Source organism: Phyllobates terribilis, unplaced genomic scaffold, assembly GCF_046119375.1.
Source record: "Phyllobates terribilis strain yellow unplaced genomic scaffold, ASM4611937v1 Scaffold_4__5_contigs__length_816908805, whole genome shotgun sequence".
NCBI lineage: Eukaryota > Metazoa > Chordata > Amphibia > Anura > Dendrobatidae > Phyllobates > Phyllobates terribilis.
In genome coordinates, this window is record NW_027362764.1 from 530,965,688 (window position 1) to 530,980,775 (window position 15,088).

The 15,088-nt window shown below is 40.2% G+C and overlaps 1 protein-coding gene across 4 annotated transcripts in view; it reads right to left on the bottom strand.

Annotated features, from left to right (window-relative positions):
* The window catches only part of ZNF236 (zinc finger protein 236), a 183,580-nt gene that overhangs the window by 150,299 nt on the left and 18,193 nt on the right, over positions 1 to 15,088 (bottom strand). For all 4 annotated transcript variants that reach the window (XM_073678924.1, XM_073678925.1, XM_073678923.1 and 1 more), the window contains exons 6-8: positions 2,351 to 2,523; positions 946 to 1,092; positions 299 to 370 (exon numbers count right to left, since the gene is read on the bottom strand). In XM_073678924.1, coding sequence (XP_073535025.1) covers positions 299 to 370; positions 946 to 1,092; positions 2,351 to 2,523 — 392 coding nt within the window. The remainder of the gene's footprint in view (positions 1 to 298; positions 371 to 945; positions 1,093 to 2,350; positions 2,524 to 15,088) is intronic.

Genomic DNA, 15,088 nt, shown 5'->3' on the forward strand with positions numbered 1-15,088 from the left:
GGAATAAAAAGTAATGAGAAGAGACTACAAGAAAACTTGACAAAATTTCACTTATTTGCATGATTGCAAGTGGATATGAATACTTCTAGAAAGAATAGACGAAGCAAATGATTGACTGTAATAGCTGTAAAACTTTAATCAGCACAGACATGCATTTCTTCTCAGACCTTGTAAAATATAAATCTACAAATCTATAAAACATTGATTTGATGCCAGCAGTCCACAACGCATAATAAAGGCAACTGGGGAAAAGACAGACAACTATAACACAAGTTTATTTGAAATTTATGGTACTTACATTTTTCCATTTTTCATCAGGAGATGGCTGCATGAGATTTGCATCAGATATTGCAGATGGCTGTGAGATTTCCTTAAAAGAGAGATATTAACTAATTAATGATTAATGGAAATCCAGATTTACTCTACAAATATCTAAGGGAGTGAAAAATAGAGAAAAGCTAAAATTACAAAATACTTTCTGGACCACTTTGACCTCTAGTGGTTAAGCATATAAGTGCTATTTACTTCCACATCGGAAGGTGAGCGGTGCTGATGATGTTGCATCTGAACATACCTACTAGGACCTAGCCTATTTATTAGAATTAAAAGTCAGCAGTGCCGCTCCCTTACTAATGTGGGAGGGAGGTGCTGAACAACCCTTTTAAAAGAGTCTTAAATTTACACATACACAGAACTGTGCACAAGTTAGTACCCATGATAAAATAACTGAACACAACCATAAGAAGCCGTCAATTTACCATAGTCACATGTGATGTTGCTCCGGGGGGGTTGAAGGTCAGCAATGCCGCTCCCTTACTAATGTGGGAATGAGTGCTGCTGAACAACACTTAAAAGATTCTTAAATTTACACATACAAAGAAATGTGCACAAGTTAGTACCCATGATATAATAACTGAACATAACCATAAGAAACCATCAATTTACCATAGTCACATGTGATGTTGCTACGGGGGTTGAAGGTGCAGCCTGGGATCCCAATACATGCATTTTACTAATATGAGTATTGAGACTGCCCAGGCTCTTGAATACACAGCTACAATCTGGGCAGTGATAAGTAACTCCATTCTTCACCTAGAATATGAGAGGGGAAAAAAAATTAAAGGGATACATAGAAAAAGTGTTTGAAAGCCTTTTGTAAAAAAAAATGCTAATTTTATCCATTGTGTGAAATTCTGAACTGGTGTTTAGAAAATGCTCAGCAAAGGTACTATAGTAGTTTAGCAGGTTGCACTAAGTATCCACCTCCTTCCACCCTCATTACTTGCTAGTTTCTCATCTTTCTGTAGGCTCTACCTCTCTCTTGCCTGAGTGATTCATGTATAAAATAGAAAAGGTAATGTGTACTGTGCCCTTTTTTATTCTATCCCACCCCTCCAAGGTGAATTCTCTATTCTCCTCTGTAGGTGCTTGTTCACCTTCACAGCTCGATCTGCCACGCTGCCCATGATTTCTGTGCTGGGACAGATCTACAGTCATAGAGAGCTCTACTACTCCAGACAACACACCACACCGTCAGCTCTCCTACACCAGACACAACACAACAAACAGTAAGCAAGCAGCTCAGTAGGTCACACATCACTGGAATCAGGGTCTCTATCCTTACATTATGCTGCTCTCAGATAGGGTGATTTTTTTTAAAGTGAGGGTGTATAGAGCAGATGAATGAGCCTAGTATAGTGGCACTAGGGCAGCTAAAAGTTTGCCCCTTTTTAGAAAAATATTTAGATTTGAGAGTCCTCAGTGGTTGATACCATCTTTTCAGTTAGCCATTAAAAGGTAACAAATTGCAAGCTTTCGAGACTACTCAGGCCTCTTCATCAGGCATAGATACTATGCCTGATGAAGAGACCTGAGTAGTCTCGAAAGATTGCAATTTGTTATGATCTTTTCAGTTAGCCATTGAAAGGTATCAACCACTAAGGACTCTCAAATCTAAATATTTCTCTATCTACTGGCTAACACGGTACAAAGATATATATTTTCCCCGCCCCTTTTTAATCTTTCTTGGATTGTATCTCTTCAAATTAGCTGCAATGATTAAACAATGCAGATAAAACTCAATGTACATATATTTTTCTCCATACTGTCATTGAATGTTGTATTATACTTTATTTACTAGACTGCCAACAAAAGTCATGTCAACAACTCAAAATGCCGTCAAAACCTCCCTGTACAATAATTCATGTCTGTATCAATGCAAAATAGACTAAGGGCTGCAGAATGACTAACGCGTCACCATTCACAAGTCATTATTCCGATCATTTCCTTCTGCCACTTTTGTCAGATCACAGTCTGAAAATAGACAGTAACTAGATGGCTGCGCATTTACCTCTGAATGAACTCGCTGAATGTGAGACTGGAGATTGCCTTTCTGTGAAAAGGCGGCTGGACAAAAAGAGCAGGCGTGAGGCTTCTCCCCTGTATGCTTCACCATGTGTGTGGCCAGCGCCCCCTTTTGGTTAAAAGCTTTTCCACATAGGTTACATTTGAAGGGTCTTTCACCTGAAGGAAAATTTAAAAAAAGCAATAATATACAGTACTCCGAAAATGTGAGAAGGTGTCCAATTAGAGGTCCAATCCAGAATAGTAACTAGATGTAAAACTCGGCACCCAAAGAGGATGTGGAGAACAGAAGAATTTTATTTAAAGAAACCAATAGATCAAAATGTAATTTTAACGTTTTGGCCCTATACCTGGACCTTCATTGGAAGGAGGCGGACTGTACAGAGTGAAGGATAAATGACAGTAGTGCTGAAGGAGACGCAACGTCAAACCAGTTCTAGGACCGAGACATTAAAATTATTCTGGATCTATGGGATTGTTTGAAACAAAAAATTCTTCAGTTCCACATCCTCTTTGAGTGCCAAGTATTACATCTATTTGCTTTAGGCCCCCTTCACACGTCCTTATAAAACCAATACAAGTGTCATCAGTGGGCCACACGTGGGCCACCTGTAGGCCATTAATGGGCCACCAGTCGGCCATTAATGTTTTTCTGGAATGGATAAACAAAGATTCCGAAGCTTCTCCTATCTTTACTATCTCCTATCTATACTTCTTAAGGTTAAACCCGCACAGCACATGGACAGCACAAGGACGCCATCCATATGCTGTACATGTTTTTCATGGACCCATAGACTTATGTTGGCAGTTGTCATCCATGCTGCCAGAAAAAAAAACGCACATGTCCGTGTGAAAATAAGGACATGTGAAGATCACCATAGGTTATGATGAGTATGTGTGGTATCCCGAAAAAAAACAAAAAAAAACAGATGCCACATGTACCGGAAACACGTATATGTGAAGGGGGCCTTATAGGAATGGTCATCTGGAGGCAAAATTTTACAAACATATTAAAAGGGTAAAGGTTATGCAATAATCTAATTATATATTAGAAAGTGGCACAGAAATGGGGGAAATTTATTAAGATCACTAAGAATAAACTAGAGACAGTCTGAAAATTCACCAAATTTATCACAGAAGGAGATGTTGGTGCTGTCCACCTAAACCGTGCCCCTTGTTGAAAAATCATGCCCCTTTTTGGAACCGGTAGACAGTGTTTTAAACACAATAAATAAATCTAAAACTAGATGAGAATGCATGCCAAGCTCGAGGTGCACTTACTGAAGTATATGCCCCATTTATTTCCGCCATTGGGTATACAAAGAGATATCGGAGTGTCCTTGTGAGCCGTTGTGTGGATGCATCTGCCTCAATAACACTCAATGGAAGCATTCCCATCTATGTAATGGTCCACAAAGACAGTGCTGAATCTGTCCCAATAGCCCCCTGCTCCATACATTATACAATATTTGAGAATCGGTTGACAAGTCAGGTTCATTCTCCTAAAGAACAGGTAAAGAAAGGTTTCCAGTGCGATCCGAGCAATAGCCATGGAACCACAGGAACAAAATTCATGTATCTACATTTCCAGCAGTACGGCCTTTACACTATCCAGAGGAGCCTTATAGCGACAAGATGAGGGGAAATAAGACGCAACGTGACCTCCGGGTCGAGAAGTAGCATTTGCTACTTTATTTATCATATGTGAGAAAATAGCCCAATATCTGGCCAACATTCAAAGATTATTTTTTTCAGCACGTACGATCTCACAGGGACATTTCCCACATCTAATCACTTTTATAGACGAGCTCTGCATTCTCATAGATTTTACACTATGTACCTTTTCATAATGTATACATTTTTTTCGGCAGTCTGCAGTTTAACTCATCCCAAACCATCTCAATTGGGTTGAGGTCAGGTTATTATGGAGGCCATGTCATCTGACACAGCACTCCATCCCACTCCTTCTTGGTTACACAGCCTGGAGGTGTGATTTGGGTCATTGTCCCATTACAACACAAATGATGATCCCATGAAGTACAAACCAGATAAGATGGCATGTCATTGCAGAATGCTGTGGAAGTCACACTGGGTAAGCGTGTCTGGAATTAGGAATAAATCGCCAACAATATCACCAGCAAAGCACTCCGACACCATCACATCTCCTTTTCCATGCTTCATGGTGGACACCACATATGTAGAAACCATCAGCTCCACTGTATGGAATTGTGAACCAACAATGCCTTTGTAAAACACCAGAGATTGTCACAACCACTTTGTGAACACTGGTGATTCCAGTAATAAACTCTGGATGAGGCATGCCTGCTCACTGGAAGCCATTCCAGGAGACCACCTGATGAGGCATGCCTGCTCACTGGAAGCCATTCCAGGAGACCACCTGATGAGGCATGCCTGCTCACTGGAAGCCATTCCAGAAGACCACCTGATGAGGCATGCCTGCTCACTGGAAGCCATTCCAGGAGACCACCTGATGAGGCATGCCTGCTCACTGGAAGCCATTCCAGGAGACCACCTGATGAGGCATGCCTGCTCACTGGAAGCCATTCCAGGAGACCACCTGATGAGGCATGCCTGCTCACTGGAAGCCATTCCAGGAGACCACCTGATGAGGCATGCCTGCTCACTGGAAGCCATTCCAGGAGACCACCTGATGAGGCATGCCTGCTCACTGGAAGCCATTCCAGGAGACCACCTGATGAGGCATGCCTGCTCACTGGAAGCCATTCCAGGAGACCCCCTGATGAGGCATGCCTGCTCACTGGAAGCCATTCCAGGAGACCCCCTGATGAGGCATGCCTGCTCACTGGAAGCCATTCCATGAGACTACCTGATGAAGCTGTTCCAGAGAAGTAAAGCGGTCATCAGAGTAAAAGGGGGTAATATGAGGAATAGAAGGTAGAACACATTCTGTTGTGTTTCACATGTATTTCTTTACTCCACATTTCCATATGTGCTACTTTGATAATTGCCAAGCATGGCTCAGTGATAAATAAAGCAGTGGCAGTTTTGCACACATTGTATAAATCAAATCTTGCCAGAACATACAGTGTTAGGCTGGTCACCGGCAGAGGCCTGGACCTGCTGTCATAAATTCCATCGACCAGCAAAATAATAGAAATCATGGCGCAAGACAATAAACCTGACACAGCATTGCGGCTTTCATTATCAGCTGTGGTCTCAATGTAGGTACACAGAACTTTACTGTATTAAAGGGATTCGGTCACCAGGTTTTTACACTTCGTCCGAGAGCAGAATAATGTAGGAGCAGAGATCCTGATTCCAACAATGCGTCACTTACTGGGCTGCTTGCTGTAATATGAGTAAAATCACTGTTTTATCAGCAGGAGATTATCACTAGAGGATTAGTAAACCTGCTACCTGGTAGTCAAGCATATTCATGAGCTCTATATAACCCCGCCTTCACCAATGATTGGTAGATTTCTGCCTATGCACAGTGTACACAGAATGCTGCCAATCAGTGGTGTGGGCGGGGTTATACAGAGCTCAGCATTAGAGAACTGCTAGATCTGCAGCAGAGAAAACAGATTATCACAACTGCAGCAGGCACATCATTGCAATATGAGTGTCTGCCCTACATAACAGTGCTCTCAGATGAGGTTAGCAAAACCCTAGGGCAGGATTCCCTACTGGCTCTCATAGTGTCAATGGGTCTGAACGGGCTCAAGGCTGCCATCTTGGCACATAATGATTGAGATATATCTATATATATAGCATTAAGTATAACTTACTACTTCCTGGGAGTCTGTGTGCTGTACTCTACTTTCTCTGACAATGAATGGAGCAGAGGTTGAGCATGTGCACCTCAGCTCCATTCAAGACAGGACTCAGCAGATGCAAATCTCTATTGTCAGGGTCATTGGGGAGGTCCCAGGGGTCGGCACCTCAGCGATCAGTAAACCATCTCCTTTCGTGGATATTTTGGGATTAAGAGAGCAATATGCGGTTAACACTCTGTATAATCACATGCGATGGCGGAATGCCATTAATACTCAGTATAATCACATATGATGGCGGTATACTGTGAATACTCCATATAATCACATATGATGGCGGTATGCTATTAATACTTTGTATAATCACATGTGATGACGGAATGCCATTAATACTCTGTATAATCACATATGATGGCAGTATGCTGTTAATACTTTGTATAATCACATGTGATGACGGAATGCCATTAATACTCTGTATAATCACATATGATGGCGGTATACTGTGAATACTCCATATAATCACATATGATGGCGGTATACTGTGAATACTCTGTATAATCACATATGATGGCGGTATACTGTGAATACTCCATATAATCACATATGATGGCGGTATACTGTTAATACTCCATATAATCACATATGATGGCGGTATGCTGTTAATACTCCATATAATCACATATGATGGCGGTATACTGTGAATACTCCATATAATCACATATGATGGCGGTATGCTATTAATACTTTGTATAATCACATGTGATGACGGAATGCCATTAATACTCTGTATAATCACATATGATGGCAGTATGCTGTTAATACTTTGTATAATCACATGTGATGACGGAATGCCATTAATACTCTGTATAATCACATATGATGGCGGTATACTGTGAATACTCCATATAATCACATATGATGGCGGTATGCTGTTAATACTCGGTATAATCACATATGATGGCAGTATGCTGTTAATACTCGGTATAATCACATATGATGGCGGTATGCTGTTAATACTTTGTATAATCACATGTGATGACGGAATGCCATTAATACTCTGTATAATCACATATGATGGCAGTATGCTGTTAATACTTTGTATAATCACATGTGATGACGGAATGCCATTAATACTCTGTATAATCACATATGATGGCGGTATACTGTGAATACTCCATATAATCACATATGATGGCGGTATGCTGTTAATACTCAGTATAATCACATATGATGGCAGTATGCTGTTAATACTCGGTATAATCACATATGATGGCAGTATGCTGTTAATACTCGGTATAATCACATATGATGACGGAATGCCATTAATACTCTGTATAATCACATATGATGGCGGTATACTGTGAATACTCCATATAATCACATATGATGGCGGTATGCTGTTAATACTCAGTATAATCACATATGATGGCAGTATGCTGTTAATACTCGGTATAATCACATATGATGGCAGTATGCTGTTAATACTCGGTATAATCACATATGATGGCAGTATGCTGTTAATACTTTGTATAATCACATGTGATGACGGAATGCCATTAATACTCTGTATAATCACATATGATGGCGGTATACTGTGAATACTCCATATAATCACATATGATGGCGGTATACTGTTAATACTCCATATAATCACATATGATGGCGGTATGCTGTTAATACTCCATATAATCACATATGATGGCGGTATAGTGTGAATACTCCATATAATCACATATGATGGCGGTATGCTATTAATACTTTGTATAATCACATGTGATGACGGAATGCCATTAATACTCTGTATAATCACATATGATGGCAGTATGCTGTTAATACTTTGTATAATCACATGTGATGACGGAATGCCATTAATACTCTGTATAATCACATATGATGGCGGTATACTGTGAATACTCCATATAATCACATATGATGGCGGTATGCTGTTAATACTCGGTATAATCACATATGATGGCAGTATGCTGTTAATACTCGGTATAATCACATATGATGGCGGTATGCTGTTAATACTTTGTATAATCACATGTGATGACGGAATGCCATTAATACTCTGTATAATCACATATGATGGCAGTATGCTGTTAATACTTTGTATAATCACATGTGATGACGGAATGCCATTAATACTCTGTATAATCACATATGATGGCGGTATACTGTGAATACTCCATATAATCACATATGATGGCAGTATGCTGTTAATACTCGGTATAATCACATATGATGGCAGTATGCTGTTAATACTCGGTATAATCACATATGATGACGGAATGCCATTAATACTCTGTATAATCACATATGATGGCGGTATACTGTGAATACTCCATATAATCACATATGATGGCGGTATGCTGTTAATACTCAGTATAATCACATATGATGGCAGTATGCTGTTAATACTCGGTATAATCACATATGATGGCAGTATGCTGTTAATACTTTGTATAATCACATGTGATGACGGAATGCCATTAATACTCTGTATAATCACATATGATGGCGGTATACTGTGAATACTCCATATAATCACATATGATGGCGGTATACTGTTAATACTCCATATAATCACATATGATGGCGGTATGCTGTTAATACTCCATATAATCACATATGATGGCGGTATACTGTGAATACTCCATATAATCACATATGATGGCGGTATGCTATTAATACTTTGTATAATCACATGTGATGACGGAATGCCATTAATACTCTGTATAATCACATATGATGGCAGTATGCTGTTAATACTTTGTATAATCACATGTGATGACGGAATGCCATTAATACTCTGTATAATCACATATGATGGCGGTATACTGTGAATACTCCATATAATCACATATGATGGCGGTATGCTGTTAATACTCAGTATAATCACATATGATGGCAGTATGCTGTTAATACTCGGTATAATCACATATGATGGCAGTATGCTGTTAATACTCGGTATAATCACATATGATGGCAGTATGCTGTTAATACTCGGTATAATCACATATGATGGCAGTATGCTGTTAATACTCAGTATAATCACATATGATGGCAGTATGCTGTTAATACTCGGTATAATCACATATGATGGCAGTATGCTGTTAATACTCGGTATAATCACATATGATGGCGGTATGCTGTTAATACTTTGAGTTCTATATGTACTTCATGTACTTATCCAGGACAACTATAGGGCACAGATTTTGCAGTCTTGAACAATCCAAAAGTCCATAGGAGGAGACACGTACTGAGAAAAATAGGTAGCAGTTGGAAGCCCTGTTCTAGATTTTTGTGCCCCAGGATCTTCAAGTTGTGCCCCTGCGTGCTCACACCAGGCATTACAATGACTGAACAAGCCGTCATCCGGCGCTTGTAGGGCTTTATAAACTGTAGTTACGGTAAATCACAAACTATTGTAAGTTACAGACAAAAAGGACGGCAGATGTCAGACACCGCAATACGTACACCGGCCAACCATTTTTTTACTAGAAAGGTGCAACTAAAATACCTTGTATCTCAATACATCATTGTGATCAAAATCTATACTTTTTGTTAGTAAAATGTGAAAATTCATACAAACGGTTGTGATCAGTGTTTTTTCACTTGGTAGACTAGCATGCCATATTAAAAAGGGCAATTTTGCAATTTACCGCTTATTAAAATCTTCAGCCTGTTCTTGAGATATTCACACTTTTCATTCCTTTGATTTAAAACTTATTGGCTTGGAGACCAACCACCACTGCTGGACAGCAGAACATGAGCAGTGCTTACAAGCTCTTTACTAGAAGATTGAGAGCACTGCTTTGCAGCAAACCAGGATCGCTGGAGCGTGCTGTTGCCTCCCAATACCAACCAGTTTCAGCACAGGGCATATGAGAAACAGCAGCGGTGGTCGATCTCCTAGGCAACAAGTTGTACATTTTAATAAGCAGATAATTGCAAAAGTGCTTGTTTTTGCATGCGCTAGCCAACAATATGCATCTATGAAGCAGGGCTGCCAACCATCCAGAAATTCAACAGTCCGTAAAAATAAGGCACTTTTTTGACCTGTCCGTAAAAAAAATGTAAGGGGTGCGAGATTTTTTATTTTTTTTTTAAAGCTGCAGAAAATTCCACAGAATATATTGACTGTAATTATTAGAGAGAATGCAGCCGATGTCTCCATATCAGATTTATGGGCTGCAGACATATCACTGATAATCAATGATTTATTATAGGTTTTCCAATTTGTCCAGAAAAAAAATATTGTCTGATTTTTTGGCAAGCGGTTCAGAAAAAATAAAAAGTCATGTTGGGCAACCCTGCTATGAAGAAGAGACTAACCCTTTAAGCCTGTGTGAACAGAGCCTACTAGCTCTCACAGAAGAGGTTTGGAACAATCCTATCCGGCCTAGTGAGAAACCGTACAGGAAAAATATCTATAGCTTTAGCTTTCTCCCATCTCTTAGTAGAAAGTTACAGCTGATAAATAACGGTGTGATGTGTGAATCCAGCCTTGAAGACGTACTATCAGAGCTTTGCATTCCCACTACTGCTTGCTGTGTAGGGTTAGAAAATAATATTCAAATAATATTTAAAGGTCCATTTCTGCTCTACTGGATGAAGACAAAAAATGTCCACAAAAACAAGATTTTGCCTTCATCTCCAGACGCTGACAAAAGATTATACGGTATTCAATGGCCTGTAACATCCCTGCACATACAATAATGAGCACCGAGGAACTGAACAGTGGATAATTGCAAAATAAGGCAAACGAGATTCTTTCCGTGGGTGAAGGGTGACCTCTAGTGGCTGAACTGAAACTGCAGGAAAAAAAATGTCTGCGTGAGAAAAAGGCCAAGCAACAGGCTACTGCCCCGACACAGTAATACAACTCCTGGCAAAAATTATGGAATCACCCAGCCTCGGAGGATGTTCATTCAGTTGTTTAATGTTATTGAAAAAAAGCAGATCACAGATATGGCACAAAACTAAAGTCATTTCAAATGGCAACTTTAGGGCTTTAAGAAACACTAAAAGAAATCAAGAAAAAAAATGTGGTACTCAGTAAGGGTAATTTTTTTCAGACCAAGCAGAGGGAAAAATTGTGGAATCACCCTGTAAATTTTCATTTCCAAAACTAACACCTGCATCAAATTAGATCTGCTCATTAGTCTGCCAACACACCTTGGATAGCTGTTGCACCAAGTGGACTGACATGAATCATGGCTCCAACACAATTGAAACAAAGGAGAGGATTATCAAACTCTTAAAAGAAGGTAAATCATCACGCAATGTTTCAAAAGATGTTGGTTGTTTACACAGTCAGCTGTGTCTAAAATCTGGACCAAATACAAACAACATGGGAAGGTTGTTAAAGGCAAATATACTGATAGACCAAGGAAGGAGCAGTGGGCAGCAACCAACAGAATGGTTTTTAACAGGGAAAAATGCAAAGTACTACATCTGGGCAATAAAAATGAAAAAAGCATATACAGAATGGGAGGAATAGAGCTAAGCAACAGTACATGTGAAAAAGACTTAGGTATACTAATAGATCATAGACTGAACATGAGTCAACAGTGTGATGCAGCAGCAAAAAAGGCAAATACAATTCTGGGATGTATTAACAGAAGCATACAGTCTAGATCACGTGAAGTCATTATCGGTCTTTACTCCTCTTTGGTCAGACCTCATCTGGAATACTGTGTACAGTTTTGGGCACCACATTTTAAAAAAGACATAGACAAACTGGAGCAAGTTCAGAGAAGAGCGACCAGAATGGTGACTGGTCTGCAAACCATGTCCTATGAGGAACGGTTGCAGGATTTGGGAATGTTTAGCTTGCAAAAAAGAAGACTGAGAGGAGACTTAATAGCTGTCTACAAATATGTCAAGGGCTGTCACATTGTAGAAGGATCATCTTTATTCTCATTTGCACAAGGAAAGACTAGAAGCAATGGGATGAAACTAAATGGGAGGAGACACAGATTAGATATTAGAAAAAACTTTTTGACAGTTAGGGTGATTAATGAGTGGAACAGGCTGCCACGAGAGGTGGTGAGTTCCCCTTCAATGGACGTCTTCAAACAGAGGCTGGACAGACATCTGTCTGAGATGATCTAGTGAATCCTGCTTTGAGCAGGGGGTTGGACCAGATGACCCAGGAGGTACCTTCCAACTCTACCATTCTATGATTCTATGATTTTATGATTCTGTGAAGACATCAAAGCGTCAAGACCGGAAACTTAAAGCAATATGTCTCCAAAACAGGAAATGCACAACAAAACAAATGAGGAACGAATGGGCGGAAACCGGAGTCAATGTCTGTGACCGAACTGTAAGAAACCGCCTAAAGGAAATGGGATTTAAATACAGAAAAGCTAAACATAAGCCATCATTAACACATAAACAGAAAAAAACAAGGTTACAATGGGCTAAGGAAAAGCAATCGTGGACCGTGGATGACTGGATGAAAGTCAGTGATGAATCGCAAATCTGCATTGGGCAAGGTGATGATGCTGGAGCTTCGGTTTGGTGCCGTTCCAATGGGATTTATAAAGATGACTGCATGAAGAGAACATGCAAATTTCCAGTCATTGATGATATGGGGCTGCATGTCAGGTAAATGCACTGGGGAGATGGCTGTCATTACATCTTCAATAAATGCCCAAGTTTACATTGATATTTTGGACATGTTTCTTATCCCATCAATTGAAAGGATGTTTGGGGATGATGACATCATTTTTCAAGATGATAATGCATCCTGCCATAGAGCAAAAACTGTGAAAACATTCCTTGAAAGAAGACACATAAGGTCAATGTCATGGCCTGCAAATAGTCCGGATCTCAATCCAATTGAAAATCTTTGGTGGAAGTTGAAGAAAATGGTCCATGACAAGGCTCCAACCTGCAAAGCTGATCTGGCAACAGCAATCAGAGAAAGTTGGAGCCAGATTGATGAAGAGTACTTTTTGTCACTCATTAAGTCCATGCCTCAGAGACTGCAAGCTGTTATTAAAGCCAGAGGTGGTGCAACAAAACACTAGTGATGTATTGGAGTGTTCTTTTGAGTGTTTGTTTTTCATGATTCCATAATTTTTTCCTCAGAATTGAGCGATTCCATAATTTTTTCCCTCTGCTTGGTCTGAAAAAAATTACACTTACTGAGTACCACATTTTTTTCTTGATTTTTTTTAGTGTTTCTTAAAGCCCTAAAGTTGCCATTTGAAATGACTTTAGTTTTGTGGCATGTCTGTGATCTGCTTTATTTCAACAACATTAAACAACTGAATGAACATCCTCCGAGCCCGGTGATTCCATAATTTTTGCCAGGGGTTGTATAGCATTTTATATCACAGCAATGCCAAGCATAGGCGTTGGTAAGAAATGGAACTGACTTCTTTATGGGCTCAGAAAAAATAAAATCGTAGCTTCATGACATTAATCAAAATGTTTACCCAATGTTATCATTAATTTTATTTATTTTACTCACTTTTTTGGCGCCATTAATTCCCCAGCGCTTCACAGACATTATCATCACTGTCCCCATTGGGGCTCACAATCTAGATTCCCTATCAGTATGTCTTTGCTGTGTGGGAGGAAACTGGAGAACCCGGAGGAAACCCACGCAAACACAGGGAGAACATACAAACTCCTTGCAGATGTTGTCCTTGGTGGGATTAGAGCCCAGGACCCCAACACTAACCACTGAGCCACCCTGCTGGTCTTTCACATTAAACTTTGAGCGCAAACTGGTACAAGAAGTGCCATAGCTGGATAGTCACTAGAATGAAGAAATCATATATTATGAAGGAACAAATATGATAAAACCGGGTGGAATAATTGGCCAGCTAAACTTTCTAATAAAAATGGCGTTCGTATGTGAAGTGCTGATCTCAGGGACTGAAATAGGAGGTGGTATTAATACTTACAAGGGGTTCTCTATGGATTGCGTATTTTTATGGAGATCATAAAATAATCTTAAGGCACCCCATACACAATAGATAGCGGTCAGCCAAATTACATTTTGTCCGTTCGGTGGGCAGCTCTCTCTTCCGAGAATCCTCCACACTCAGGAGCACTCACTCTGCAGAGCGTTCCTGTGCTCACTATAAGGCCAAGGCCCCACTATCAGTATTTGGTCTGTATTTTTTCTCAGGAGTGGGAGCCAAAACCAGGAGTGGGTGATAAATGCAGAATTGGTGACTTGTTTCTATTATACCTTTTCTCTGATTGTTCCTCACCTGGTTTTGGCTCCCACTCCTGAGAAAAAATACTGACCGAATACTGACCAAATACGGATAGTGGGGCTGTGGCCTAAGAGAGGCGCTGCTGGACTCCTCTGGAGACCGCTTGTCTCGCCAAGAACAAAAAGGATCAGCAGATCCTTATCTTCCCTGAGATCATCTGTCGGGAAGAGTTGGGAGACCCTCATACACAATAACTGTCGGCCGAGCTCCCAGATATCGGCGGGTCCGGCTAATCTTAGTCTATTGTGTATGGGGCCTTAACTTGCATGGGGATAAAACAATGAAAGGCACTTTTACCCCCTTCACACTTCTCTCTGCCAATCAGTGGCTGCAGGGTCCCAGGTGGCCCAGCAGAGGCCATCAGATCAGATAGATGGGCGGGTATGCCTTACTTTATTGTTTTCCCTCTATGATTGCCGATTAGGAAATGTAACTGTTGAGCAGAGAACCCCTTTAACTCAGCATAAGTCCGGCATTATAGAAACAGTTATCTAATCGTGAGCCTCACCGGACACAGCGAGTAATGTGACTGACGAGAACCCCTGCACTATGGAATATGATGGCGTTGTGGCAAAAATCCAATTATAGGAACGCCAGACTGGCTCAGAATATTCGGACACATCAGAGTTCTGAAATCAATAGTTAGGGATGATTTCTCTTCTGGCTCTGCCCATCAGCTTCTAAAGCTTCTGTTCACCTACGGACTAAATATTAGAGATTAAA